The sequence below is a fragment of the Plutella xylostella genome, chromosome 7 (genome assembly GCF_932276165.1).
Source record: "Plutella xylostella chromosome 7, ilPluXylo3.1, whole genome shotgun sequence".
NCBI lineage: Eukaryota > Metazoa > Arthropoda > Insecta > Lepidoptera > Plutellidae > Plutella > Plutella xylostella.
Window position 1 is genome coordinate 4475773 of NC_063987.1, and position 14155 is coordinate 4489927.

General features: G+C 36.6%; 1 protein-coding gene across 5 annotated transcripts in view; it reads right to left on the minus strand.

Annotated features, from left to right (window-relative positions):
- LOC105383385 (microtubule-associated protein Jupiter) overlaps window positions 1–14155 on the minus strand; it is a 160833-nt gene that overhangs the window by 56755 nt on the left and 89923 nt on the right. Inside the window, exon 1 of one of the 5 annotated variants that reach the window (XM_048622059.1) lies at window positions 11243–11413. The exons of 3 other annotated variants lie outside the window; for them this stretch is intronic. In XM_048622059.1, the coding sequence (XP_048478016.1) occupies window positions 11243–11304 (62 nt within the window). In that variant the 5' untranslated portion in view covers window positions 11305–11413. Of the gene's footprint in view, window positions 1–11242; window positions 11414–14155 lie in introns of those variants that run through there. One more of the 5 variants, XM_011553424.3, reaches the window with a different exon arrangement.

Genomic DNA, 14155 nt, shown 5'->3' on the forward strand with positions numbered 1-14155 from the left:
TATTGTTAAAGATTAGATGGGTTTATTAACACCGCAAGATCGAATTAACAATACGAGCAAACATAAAATCTTATAGAATGAAGAAATATTAGACATTTATGTGAACTCTCACCGGAACAGATAAGTTTGTGGAAGTGTACGTTCGTCGCCGAGAGTGACCCCCCTGACTGCGTCTAACGGGCCGGTGATATTCGCGTGATAAAAAAATTGCACATAACGGGCGAAGGCGATGCGCATCGCTCGACGCCATCTATTGCACTCCGATTGTTATTTATTAGCAATTACATGCTACGGTCAGACGGGTTCTTCGCCATTTGATGTAGAACGAAAATAAACTAGGTTTTTTAATTTACTTTAAACAAAAATTTACGTTAAAAAATATGTATATATACCTAATAAATAACTGTACCCATATTAGGTATAATACTCATCACGACCCATTACGTCCCCACTGCTGGGGCACAGGTCTCCTTCCAATGAAGGAAGGATTTAGGTCTAGTCCACCACGCTGGCCAAGTGCGGGTTGGTGGACCCCAACACAAGCAAGCTTGTGCTGAGAGAGTTGTCGGGTAAGTGGGCAACCCGACTGTCAGATATTTTCAAGCCGCCCGAAGGCTGACTCTCTGACTAGGCTTAACGACTATACGGTATAATACTGCTAACATTTAATTTATTTTTTGACTTCTCATCTGTGAAGTTCCAACCGTGCCTACTGAGCAAATAAAGTTAAAATAATTACCTTTTTATAGTTATAAAAAACGTTATTTTCCGAAAGGTTTATTATTACGTAGCCATATCAAAATTGCTTTACTGTCTTTTTAATTAGCTGGCCATTTATTTTATATTGTTATGGGTGTTATGACATATTTTAGTTATTATAGTATTTTTTATCTGGGGTTATTTTCTGGTTTATGACCAAGCTACTCTGTAATTTACTGGGCTTTAGAATAAAAAGAAGACCATTTGTAATTAAGTTATAATGTAGAACACTTTGACGTTCTGATAAAACCTAAAGCAAGTTTATAATATGTGAATAATGCAGAAGCTTTGATATATATTTTATAACAGTGCCCAAAGCTATTATGCCAGATTATAAGACCCGTTGTTTGCACATCAAGATTATCGCATGCAGTTAACTTAAATGATTATAAAGTTGATACCAACTCGTCAACACGTCACATTATGGATGCAAATATAATTTACACCTGCTACTAACGGTAAATCTACATTATACACTAATGTGCTATAATACCTAAATAACACCGATATATGAACGATCTATGGATAAATCATAAATTTTTATAATTACCCTCTATATTATATGTATTTATACTCTTAAAATAGATAAGCTATAAAGCATTGTCATGTAAATATTTATTAGTACGACTACACATAAGACTCAAGTGGCCAGCTCTTCTGCTACACCTGCCGAAGAGTATTCAAGACAATGTTCGGGTTCGCCAGCCACTGCCGAGCACACGCCCGGAACCATCTCGGTGTCGCCGTCGACGGATACGTCGTGGAGGACATCAATCATCATCAAATATTTATTACATCATTGGCTATAGACGACTGAATGGTGTAGTGGTTAGTGACCCTGACTACTGAGCCGATGGTCCCGGGTTCGATTCCCGGCTGGGGCAGATATTTGTTTAAACACAGATATTTGTTCTCGGGTCTTGGATGTGCCCGTAAAATGGCAATAGGCCCGCCCCCTATTACATTGGGACTAACATAACACTCTGGCGAAAAGTGGGTGCAGCAATGCACCTCTGCCTACCCCACAAGGGAGTACATTAGTACAAGGCGTGAGTGCGTGTGTGTGTGTGTGGCTATAAGTATATTATTAGTATCGTTAGCCCGAGGAAGTCAGGAGAGGTCTCAATCGACGCGTCAGGAGTGCGGTTTTGCGGAGCTTTGGACCGGAGCGCAACGTGCTTTTTCTGTTGAAGCTTGCTGTAGAGGTGGTAATTCATGCGCTGCTGCGATTCGGAAATTTTGTTCTCAATACAATATTCGCCCCACAAGGGTTACCCAAAGTGTAAACCTTTTCAAAAAGTGGATTAAAAAGGCCAGTGATGCTGGTTCTATCATTAATTAACCCATTTCGGGCTGCACAACCACTGTACCGAGCATGCTGTACCCAGGAAAATGTGCACTGAGTAAATGATTAGGACTTTTTTTTTATAATGAGAATGGCCATGCTTTGACGGTCAATTCGGAGCGATATAAGATTATAATTGAAATTTTATTGCTCCTATTGTAAGAACAAACCACCTTATAACAGAAAAACACGGTTCTAACAGGATGGGACCCCTTTTCATACCTCCAGGCAGTCAATGGACACGGTCAGGGCACTTTTTCCACAAAAATTGACACCGACTTTAGGAGACATCTGCTGGTCGCCCAGGTCACCCGACCTCACTTCATGCTATTATTTTCTGTAAGGCTATGTGAATTCAAAAGTGTATTCAAACAAACTACGATCACTAGCGACTCTGAAAGAAAATATCCGGCAGTAAATATAAACAATATCTCCCAGCAACTCTGTAAGAGTTTTTTGGCAAATTTACGTGTTTGATTAGAAGAGTGTGTACAATGAGATGGTAAACAATTCGATAAAATGATATTCAAAAAATAAAACCCGCTGAGTTTTTTAATATTTCCATATTAAATAAATTTGGGTATTCATTAATTTAGTATTATTTTTCTTGAATCGAAAAGTGAACTTTCCTACTGGACACCCTGTATATTTTCCAGGCCGGTTTTTTATACATCGACATTTGAATCAAAACGAAATAGCGTCATCAATTGAAGCATAACAAATTGTGAAAACACAAAAGGTAAATAGATAAATAGTCACTTGTGTAAGGAACTGTCGACGCATCAAAGGGCTTTTTGTATACTAATGCGTTGTTTGTGATAAATGTGCGGTGAAAGTGCAGCCTCTTGTCCGTCCGTCTGTGGAACTGCATTTTTGTATAGATATATCTATACTATAGGTACCTACAATGTACAGCCGCTGCCATAATAACAGTAACACTGAGGAGTCATGAAAATATATGTAGTAGCTTATATTACATATAAGCAAGTATATGGAACTTATAATATGAACACAAGTGTTTTTAATTTGTTCTTCAAGCTTTCCACTTTGTACTATTTCAATTCTGAAAGGTTCAGCAGAATGCCGCGATACAAGCAAGCGGTCAAAGCTCCAATGTACTTTAAGTAAAAAAAACTAAATTATTTGATTTGTGATATGATAACTCATAAGCAAGTAAAGAATATTATACTTACTCTGTTCATTATTAAATCGCGACTACCAACAGCCTTATATAATTTTATAAGAGATTTTTTTTTCACGTGTTCGAGTTTAAAAATCGTTGTGTGAAATGTCGAATGCTGTATGAGTGATAATGTCACAAGCAGTACCGGAGCAGTGTGAGATAATTTCAAGGAATTTTCGAAACTATCCGTCGAGAACAGACAACGCCGCGTCGGCATTTTAATTGAACTAACGCAGTTAGTTGTTGGCTGGTTATTAAACAAGAATATGTTTTTTTGTGTTCTATGGCAGTGCACTTGTTACAATTTCTCTTCCAAATATGTGTATGTGTGAGGATAATATATGAGATGTGATGATGTGATGTATGAGAATATGTGATGTATGAGGTTGATCAAGGAAAAAGTTGTGAGTAGCATCGTGAAAGAATACATCATTTATTTTAATGCCTTAATCGATCACTGCTGGAAAAAGGCCTCTCTCAAGGAGCGCAACTACACTCTGTCCTCGGCCTTCCTCGCCCAGTGACAGTCGGCTACTTGTCTAATGTCATCGGTCCAGCAGGTCGGGGGGCCTCCAAATCTAAGTGCCAATTTCTCCATAGTCTATTAGATCATAACCGAATATTAGTGGTTGACTTTTGACACATCTGTCAAGAATTTTATATGGAGATGACGTATAATTGATGAACCATCCCTGGTCGGTTAGATAACCGACTATGGAGAAATTGGGGCTAAGCTACGCAATGGTAATTCAGATACTACACCAGCATAAAACTAGACATAACAATTTTCCACTAAAAATCAAATCAAAAGTTAGGGTCGCAATCTTGACACGCAAATTTATAAGCAAACGACCCCATTTATCATGTTTTAAACTTATGTGTATTTTTTTACGGGTCACGAATAACCTCTATGCTATGTAGGAACTCGATAACTCGGTGTACCATCCCTTACTGTTACTTACTCTAATTTTGACAAAACACGCAATTCACGACCTTCTAATGCAAACTGGTATATATTGGTGAAAGATGTGAAAATTGTGAAATCATCTGTTCCTTCAACTTGCTACTTAGTACTTACTACTTATTTATAATCGTATGCCTAGGTAAAAAAATATATAAATATGTTTTTGGGCTATTGTACATTCTGTCATTCTTTATCTTATTAGTATCTAGGGAGAATTCTGAACTTAAGTACATAGGGAGGTACTGAAAGTACTGAGGTATCACGATTCGGCACACTAGTTAAAAGCAACTGGCCCATAAAATACCTACGTAGGCAAATTTCCTATTTGGTGGTAAGAAACGAGAACGAATTTTGCAAATAGCTCGAAATTGAAATCGAATGGTGAAAGACACAGCACAGAACACGATACACTTTCATGTGCAGTTTTTGTCGTCATCACATCACCGGCATACTCGTATCGGTATCTCGATTCCTCGTCCGATCGATTAGTTTTTTTACTCGATTACAGTACATTTGTGCATCGTATGTGTATCGTCGTACCGTACTTTATTACATAGTAGTGGTTATCCATTCCATGCTTTCGTTTTGTATTTTTCTTCACAAATTTTGGTTTTTAAGATTTTATGAAATTACCTACAGCATTGGTATTGATTCTGAGCACACCTTAGATATACATTTCAGTAGGTACTTTTGGATATGGAACATAGAGATTTGCGCATTACACTAATATTAAATTTAGCAAAAATTTAATATTAGTGGCTTCAGAATGGCTACCATTAATTAAATATTTTTTAACGTCTGAGATTTGATCAGGTTCTCAGATTATCATGCATAATATTTTAATTTATCTTGTCATAATAGCTGTTGTAAATATGAATTGATCAGAAGGTCGAGGATTGAAAAGATCTTTTAGGATTTATTAACAGTAATGTATTCGCAGAGTATATTTCAAAAGGTGCACATGACAGATAAGACAATTCGTATATCGAATATTATAGTTATTAGACTATGGTACTTGTGTCCTAAGAATAATGTTCAACATCCTCCCCTGGACGCAATCCCATAGCTGCTATATATGCTTGATGCTTCAGACGTGGTAATTCGACATTGTATTATTATCGCAGTACATTGTAATCGGAGTACATGATAAGTTTCTTGTCGTCCGTCCGTTCCAATCTCCCGTCCATTCTTCTTGGTTCTCAATCGGTCCACATAAATCGGTGTGGATGAGCTCTAGCAATTCTTTTGCTCGGGAGCTCTCAATCGGTCCACATGTACATCGGTGTGGATCAGCTCTAGCAATTCTTTTGCCCAGGAGCCTTCATTTTGAAATGGATGCCGTGTTTGTTTACCTTCCAGACAGGTTTTACACATAACATCTTCTTCCTGTGAAGTCAACTTAACACCAATTGTGCACTTCTCCATTTTATTAATGTCATTAAAATTCAGATGACCCATTCGTTGGTGCCAGAGATATCTGTCTTCTTCTTTTATAGATATCATTGCTCTTTCTTCACTCCGGTAAGTATTCAACTTATAAGTGTCATTAACTATTGTAGCAGTAGCTACCCTTTGGCCATTTTTATATAACTCACATCCCTTACCGTTAAACTCAATTTTCATGCCACTGTTTACTATTTTGCTGACTGACAAAAGGTTTGTTGATAGTTCAGGAACATACAGAACATTTTTAATCAGAATCTTCTCAACATTTCCAGTTTTATGATTAATGACTTTAATAGGAACATTACCGGAACTTTCCACTTGAAGAGTCTTGCCATTGGCTACTCGGATGCTCTTGATGGTCGGTGTTGCTTCGTCCTGCAGCCAACTGCGGCACATGGTCATGTGCGATGAGGCACCGGAGTCCACATACCAGCTGTCAGCCTCATTCACCATGCTCGCTGAAAATGCAGCAACGAATCCTTTTTTATCATCATCAGTCTTTTTATTTTTAAACCAGCACTTACTACTTATGTGGCCATATTTGTTACAGTTGAAACAACGGGGTCCTTTGGGTTTACTCTGTTGGCTATTTTTATTCCCGTGATGTTGTGGTTTTCCAGAGTTTGTATAAAAGACAGTAGTGCCCTCAGACTTTATCTCTTGCAACAATTTGTTCTTGATCAAGTCTGCACTAATTTTTATACCAGAACTTTCAATACCCATTATCATAGGCCTATATTCATCAGGCAACCCGGCTAACATCAATGTCCCAAGCCATTCATCATCAACAGAAAACCCAATTTCACGTAACTTGTGTGCTGAAGACATTATTTTACTTATGTAGTCTTCTACGTTTGTACTCGAATTCAAATTAGTGTTAATCAGATCCTAAAGCAAACCCACTTTACGGAGCAGGCCGGAATCCTCGAAAGCCTTTTTCAAATTGTCCCATACCTCTTTGCATGTTTTTGCAGCTTGAACATGGACATATAGCTGGGGATCGATTAGTAAGATAAGTTTTGACTTAGCTTTTATATCTTTCTTCGTATCTGCTCCTTCCCCGGTCACACAGTCCCAGAGTTCTTCGTGCTGTAAATAGGCTTCCACAGCAAACTTCCAGCTTGCAAAATTGTCCCGTCCGGTAAGCTTCGGTATGGAGAACATATTGGATCCCATTATTATGCTTTACCGGTATGACAGCGCCTTTTGAGGTTGTGAAAATTTGGAATTTTGTTATTTTGTTATTTTTTATTCTTTTTACTACAAACTTTCACCAAATGCAAGTAGGACTGGGCCCATAACCTGTTGTAAATATGAATTGATCAGAAGGTCGAGGATTGAAAAGATCTTTTAGGATTTATTAACAGTAATGTATTCGCAGAGTATATTTCAAAAGGTGCACATGACAGATAAGACAATTCGTATATCGAATATTATAGTTATTAGACTATGGTACTTGTGTCCTAAGAATAATGTTCAACAATAGCATCTCGACTTGATCTAGATTTTGAAACTGATGATATTAACGATATGTCTAGAATAGTCTAGATCTGGCTTGACCACTCACACGTCTCTTGAATTTTGACTCTACCAGAGAAGAAAAAGTTTCAACGTAATGTTCGAGCTGGACAGTTTATGATTTTATCTTCATTTTAGCTTAAGAATGCATGATCCGAAGATAAGCAATAAATTGTTACTTTTTCACAGTTGTAATTTAATTTGTAATAATTATTATTATGTCCCGTCCGTATAATAATTATGTAGTAATGGACTACATTCCTGTAAATGTACTTTTTACTTACTGCTGCCTTTTATATATTCGTATATAATACTTAAATTACAGTACAGTTCGTAACAGTTACAGCTTAAAACCCTTGTCGTTTTATAACCAGTCCACTCTGATATCAACTTCAACTTGCTGTACCGTCCCGATATGTGACGAGTTTTTTTTTTTGCAACGTACGATTATCGATCTACATCGGCCGAGCGTGCAGCGTATAGCTCAATCTTGTTTTTACCGAGATCGCATCTTTGTCTAAACAACCATCCATTGAGATGTTTCATAGATGGAGATAGAAAAAATGCCGTTCTATCGGTTACACGCATCTGTGTCAAGAGAATAGTGGCGACAGAACAATTGGAATAAAAAAACGGTCAAGTGTGAGTGCTTTTTTTTACTCTATTTAGATATGCCGTTAGTGTTTTTTTCTGCGTGTGGCGTGCGGAGATAAAGTTTCAATTATTGCTGCATTTTTTAAGTTGAATTTCTTTTTGTTTACACATTCGGTTGGGAGTAACTACTTGTGTCGGTCTAAGTGGCCACTTAGTAAACACTTATCAGGAGTGTACTCGGACCAATCAACAATAAAGAGGTGTGAAAGTGGTAAAACCTTTCCTATGCCATCACTGCTCCGGGTTGCTCGGCTACACAAAACATACGGAAAGTCTGAAGAATTTATTAACAACATTTTTATTTTTATTGCGATACTGCGTTTGCTTGTTTATTTGTATAGATATAGTTTTATTTCTTTTTTAACATATCCGAGCAATCGTGCGGCGTTTAGCGATTATTAAAAAACACTATAAAATAATTTCCAAGTCGTTTCATGGTTACATAAATAAATATGAAGTGCTTAACATTTTATTATGCAATATCGGCCAGCACATCAAATTTCACTAAAACAAATCCAGTGGTTGTTTAACCAATTTTATGTAGTAACTCTGACTCGGGCATTCGTTAGAAACAATACCAGTATAATTTTAAAATTGAATGTGGAAAACGACTGATTTTATTTATTAGTATTAATATTCCTTCATGTAATTAAACAATAACTTCTTAAAACCGAAATGTTTAATCCCCCAAACAGGGTGTTAGGGGGTGAAGCAGGCTCAGGTAACGCAGCTTAGGACTTGTAAATTACGGCCTAGATCTAGGGCATACAAAGGGGGCAGCTTAAACGCACAAGGTCGTCTGCGTACGAAATGTCCGATTATACTCATTGTTATTCAGCAAGGTATTGCCCGGATATTTTATTTTGCATTGCATCCAATGTCTCTTTTACGAATCTAATGACGCAATGCTGTAGAGGTACATACATTTTCACATCTGCCGCATATGTTAAGCTTATACTACACTACAATCGAAGATTGGCTGGAAGGAATTACTTTTTGCCAATTAGCCGGCCATTGTAATTGTATGCAAATAATGTAAGTCTGTTTGTAAACCTGTGTTATGTAATGTCACCATTTTATGTACGATACAGTGTAAATAAATAAAATACTTTTGCGGGCCTTGTTGACACACACATCGTATACGAAAAGCCCTCGGGGCTCCTGCGTCTGGTGTCTGCGCGTAATCGGCGCTTTCCGGGCGGGATGCAAATGAGACGGCCCGGCACGCGACCCGACCGATACGTGAAAAACTCGTCTGGTCGTCCCGTGCACTATGGTCGCTGGACCCCAATTCTCGACTACTACTGCGCTACCACAAAAAACTTTAAACACTATTTAACAGGTGTTTAAAACGAAATTTGACAGATTTTGTAGGCGTTTGACAGCACAAAACACCCGTTAAATACTGCCTAATTTTTTGTGGTAAGGCCCCTATATAGTCTTTAATGTTTAGTGTAAGAATTAATTGCAAAATGGTTACTATTTAGGCCCGGCGCCCATTATCGGCATCGGTACGACTGAGGATTTTAGGTGGCAAATAGCAAAATACGTTCGTTGGCGTTACGTCGCGCCACTGACACTAGACATTAAAGACTAGTGGTCGAGAATTGGGGTCCTGCAGGGCGATCACGAAAAATATAGAATAGAATGCGAGTGCGACTAGTGTCAACTTGACAGCACTTTCGAACACTTTTTACCTTTAAAATTAATGAAAAGTAATGAAAAAGTTCCTCTCAAAAATGGCGAAAAATATATATTGGCCTATTTCAAATACTATTTGAAATACTTATTTACGTTTTTACTTGGTAATATTCTGATGCGCTGTTAAATTTACTTACTTCAATATTGCAGACGGTATCTTTAAGCTAGCATTTTCCGTTTAGGAGTTATTTGCTACTAGCCTGCTATACATAGCACCAAACTTTTTCAAATAATTTCTTTAAAACATGGCAGATTCTCCTGTAAGTATTAACTAATATAATTTTAGAATAATTGTAAATAGTCATACCACCAAACAATTAAAAGCACGACAAGCATAGCTACGTATTAGACGAGGGTAAAGTTATAATTACATATTTTTCCAAGCATACATATCTACACGAAAACTCATTAATAATCCGAAAATAAACCTTTCCTTCGCCTACTGAATATGTAAATAAACACCCCAACTTACACTAACCCATTGCTTCGAAATACATAGGGTGCTTTATTTTTAAACCAAGAAATCGTCTTGCTGTGACCAAGAGGTAGTCAATTTTGTTCTTTGGTTTTCAAATGATTTCCACTGAACAAACGACATGCTCTATTTGAATTTCCTATGTACACCATCTTCATAATTAGTCGCATAATATTAGAAGATGGAAAGCTCATAGTGAAGTCATCGTGAATAGTATTTATTTCTGACTCAAAAACGAAAGCTTTTATACAGGTTCAGAAGTTACAATTAGTAAAAACATCGTCAAAATAAAAATATATAATCTTGCATTCCTCCAGATTTATAGATGAAAGTTTACAGTTGACTTTTTTACACGTAACATCCAATTGATAAGTAAATATTTCATTAAGTATTGTATCAAATTGGAAATTATTTCTTAAGCAAAAAAATATTTTAACTTAACCCTTTAGCTGTAACGAACGTTATGGGATCATACTAGTTCGTAAAATGCGTAAAAACGAGGTCGGTAGGAAATGGAATATAAATGGTGTTTGAACCACATGACATTTTCATGGAAAACCATGGAAGCCAAGTTATTTATTAAATCTGGTATTTATACAATAAAATTAATAGTTAGTACTTTTAAATTTCAGTATTGTCGATTTTTATCGCACATCATTTTATCGTTTTGGGTCGTTCTTTTTTTTACATTTATTTTATTTATTATGTACACTTTTTTAATTATCTAAAACAAGATCAATCGTGACAATTATATTATAAGGTAAACATAATAATAAATTAAATAATTAGTAATATATATTATTTACCTACCTAGTCAAGGAAAAAGGGTCAACGCACTCTGCATTTGCTGAAAATTTACAATAAAACAGAATATTTTTCAAAAATCTAGTGTAATTAAAAATATCCTAATATTTTTCTCCACTAATGTGATATTAATTTGTAGTGAATTTAACGAAAAACTGTTCATTTTTTGATTAAAATTTATTTTTTTCAAGTTATAAATACCGATAGGTTCGATTTATGATTATTTTTTTTGGGAACACAATAGATTTTTAAAAAGATTATCATCAACAAAATTATGCTTATGAACTTTTTACGCATAATCCTTGACCTTACACAACCCGCAGCATCCCTCTTTCTCTCGCACCCTCTATTCACATCCTGAAAATAATAGGCCGCTGTGTGATTCTGGCTTACCTGTTCTTGCCATGACCGATCTTGTACAGCTCGACGTGCTTGAATTGGGCGTAGGTGGCCATTGTAATTCACGAGAGGGTTGTGTTAACACAGAGACACTGCGCGGAGCGACGCGGGGAACAGACGTGTGGTTGCGACGGCGGTCGTCAGCTGACTGGAGCCGCGCGGCGATCACCCTCGCTTTTAGTCGATGCAGCCACCCTCCCGCGCGCGAGCCACCGCGCATGCGCTTCCGCTGATCTGTTTTTGTTTTTTTAATCAGCTGGCCCGGTGACATGTGGTTTAAGGTTTACGGCCAGTGACGCGCGAAGGGTTAAGGGTCTTTTTATGGTGTAATGTGGTGATGGTCGTTAACGGTAAATGTGAGGTTAATTGACGGCTCTCTTTTGGGCTATTAATTTTACGATAGAGATTTACTTATTCGGCTTAACCAGGCGTAAGTAGTACAACACGCATAAGTATTTAAAAATTAAGTCCAATGCATTATTTATTTGCTTATATATGTTGCTAAGTAATTTAATCATAATAATTTATTAGGTAAAATTAACATATTAGCCCCTGATCGTCAAATGAGACAAAAGACTATTTTGCATGTACCAGTAGTTCACACAAACTACCGACAGAACTCATTTCTTTTAAGAGCCTCACGATCATTTAACTCCCTGACCAGAGAATACCCAGGTCTTGACTTATTTGTTAGTAACCCTAAAATGGCATACTTCTGTCTGACCGACAAATTCAGCTCTAAATTTGTTAAGTAGGTAGATATTTATATAGATATTTTGTGTAATAGGCACATTCACTTCATTTATTTGTAATCTCACTTATAGTTACGTAAAGTTATTATTTAAGGCTATTTTAATGTTTTTTACTTTTATTTATTACTATTCACTGAAATAAGTAGAACTTATTAGGCATAATGGCAATATTTTGTTTCTTACATGTGGAAACTTGTAATTGGCTGTCTGTCTCATACTTTGCTATTTTTACTGATATCTCTAGCTGTAAGTTTTCCTTTAAATAAATAAATAAATAAATAAATAAATAAATAAATAAATAAATAAATAAGTAAGTAGATGTACTTATATAGGTACATAGATATAACTATTTAAGTTACATTTATGTTAAGTACTAAATCCCAATGTTTATAATTTTGGCCACCACTTCGTCGCCAAATGTAAAACTGTAGTCAAGAAACGAATATCAATTTAAAAGCAACACTTCATCGGAACGCGTCGTGTCGCCTAAACTATTTGAAAGTAGGAACTGCTACAAATAACTAATTTATATTTATATTTGGGTCGGCGGCCGTGCATCTCCGGTGGTGAACGTCAAACACTCGGGACTTCCCTGTTTCGACATATTGCATTGTTGGCGACACTGCAAGGGATAAGAGAAGGCGGAATCGTCCAATAGTTTATAGACTATAGGCTTATACGTGTACAAATGTAGAGCGTAAAGTTTACTATCACCTTTAACTAGGTTTTGACTGCATAGATAGCATTTTTTAATATTATTTTTTTGCACATGTTTCCTTACCATATTGCGGGTTGAACGGCATAAAATGTTTTTAGCATTAAGTCCAACGTATGGCACATTATTACTGTTATAAAGTGTGTAATTAACATTATTTTTCAATTACTTATCAACACGACCGAATGGCGTAGTGGTTGGTGACCAGACTACTGAGCCGATGGTCCCGGGTTCGATTCCCGGCTGGGGCAGATATTATACACAGATATTTGTTCTCGGGTCTTGGATGTGCCCGTAAAATGGCAATAGGTTCGCCCCCTATTACATTGGGACTAACATAACACTCTGGCGAAAAGTGGGTGCAGCAATGCACCTCTGCCTACCCCGCAAGTACATTAGTACAAGGCGTGAGTGCGTGTGTGTGTGTGTGTGTGTGTGTACTTATCAACAATCATGATTCAGAAATTCAAAAAATGCAACATTTTTCCATTCAAACTGTGTAAAAAGTAATGTATACGTTACCGTTCTTATAAAAAAATACAATTTATCAATTCATAGTACTCATAAAATGACTCGGAGCTTAGAAAACATTTGTTTTCAATTACGCTTTAAAAAACGAAAGCTTACGTTTACACCACAGGCTAAAGTATAATTTTACTACGAGTCTAACTACGGCTAACTGGGACTACTGGCTATTAAAAGTACTAAAACGAGTTTATTGAAATCTTTGAACAAAAGCTTTCCTACGCAATAACTCATAGCACAGACATTTGTTTTGTTATAAATTACAGCAGTTATTGTTATTCCGTATTAAATAATTATAAATACGACCAATATCACAGTTTGCGTCAATACGAGTAGGTACTGAAAGGAAAATGTTCATAAACAAGCAAGAAAGAATCAACTTAAGATGAATGTTCACAAATGAACAAAACAAAGTGCCACAAAATCTCATCAAAATGCGGTATGTAATAACCACAATAATAACGAACATAATAAATCTGTAATTAAAGAACAGGTACTTAAGTTAATTTGTGTCGTATAGGTAGAGTCACTCTATATTACTAAAAACTGTTTCGGAGCGCTGCCGCTGCTGCGTGAGGCAAGACTCCCTCTGTACACTTGTCCAAAATTAATAATGCACATGCAGATCTTCACACCCGAATCATTAAATCGTAATAGCCTTAAAAAAACACTTGCATTTTGCACCTTGTTTGAAAGAAATAGGAGTCAATATCATGTGTCACATAATCGAAAACAACCGATCTGTCAAAGATTTCTATGCGCATTATCAATTTTGGAGCACTGTACTCTCGTTGTATTACACGTGCCGATGGCACTACAGCACTCGTTCGTTTTTCGACAGTATAGAGTAACCCTCAAGGCTCCTTCCACACCTTCCTGCTTTGGCAATAACTCTTTTGTTAAAAAATGTTATAG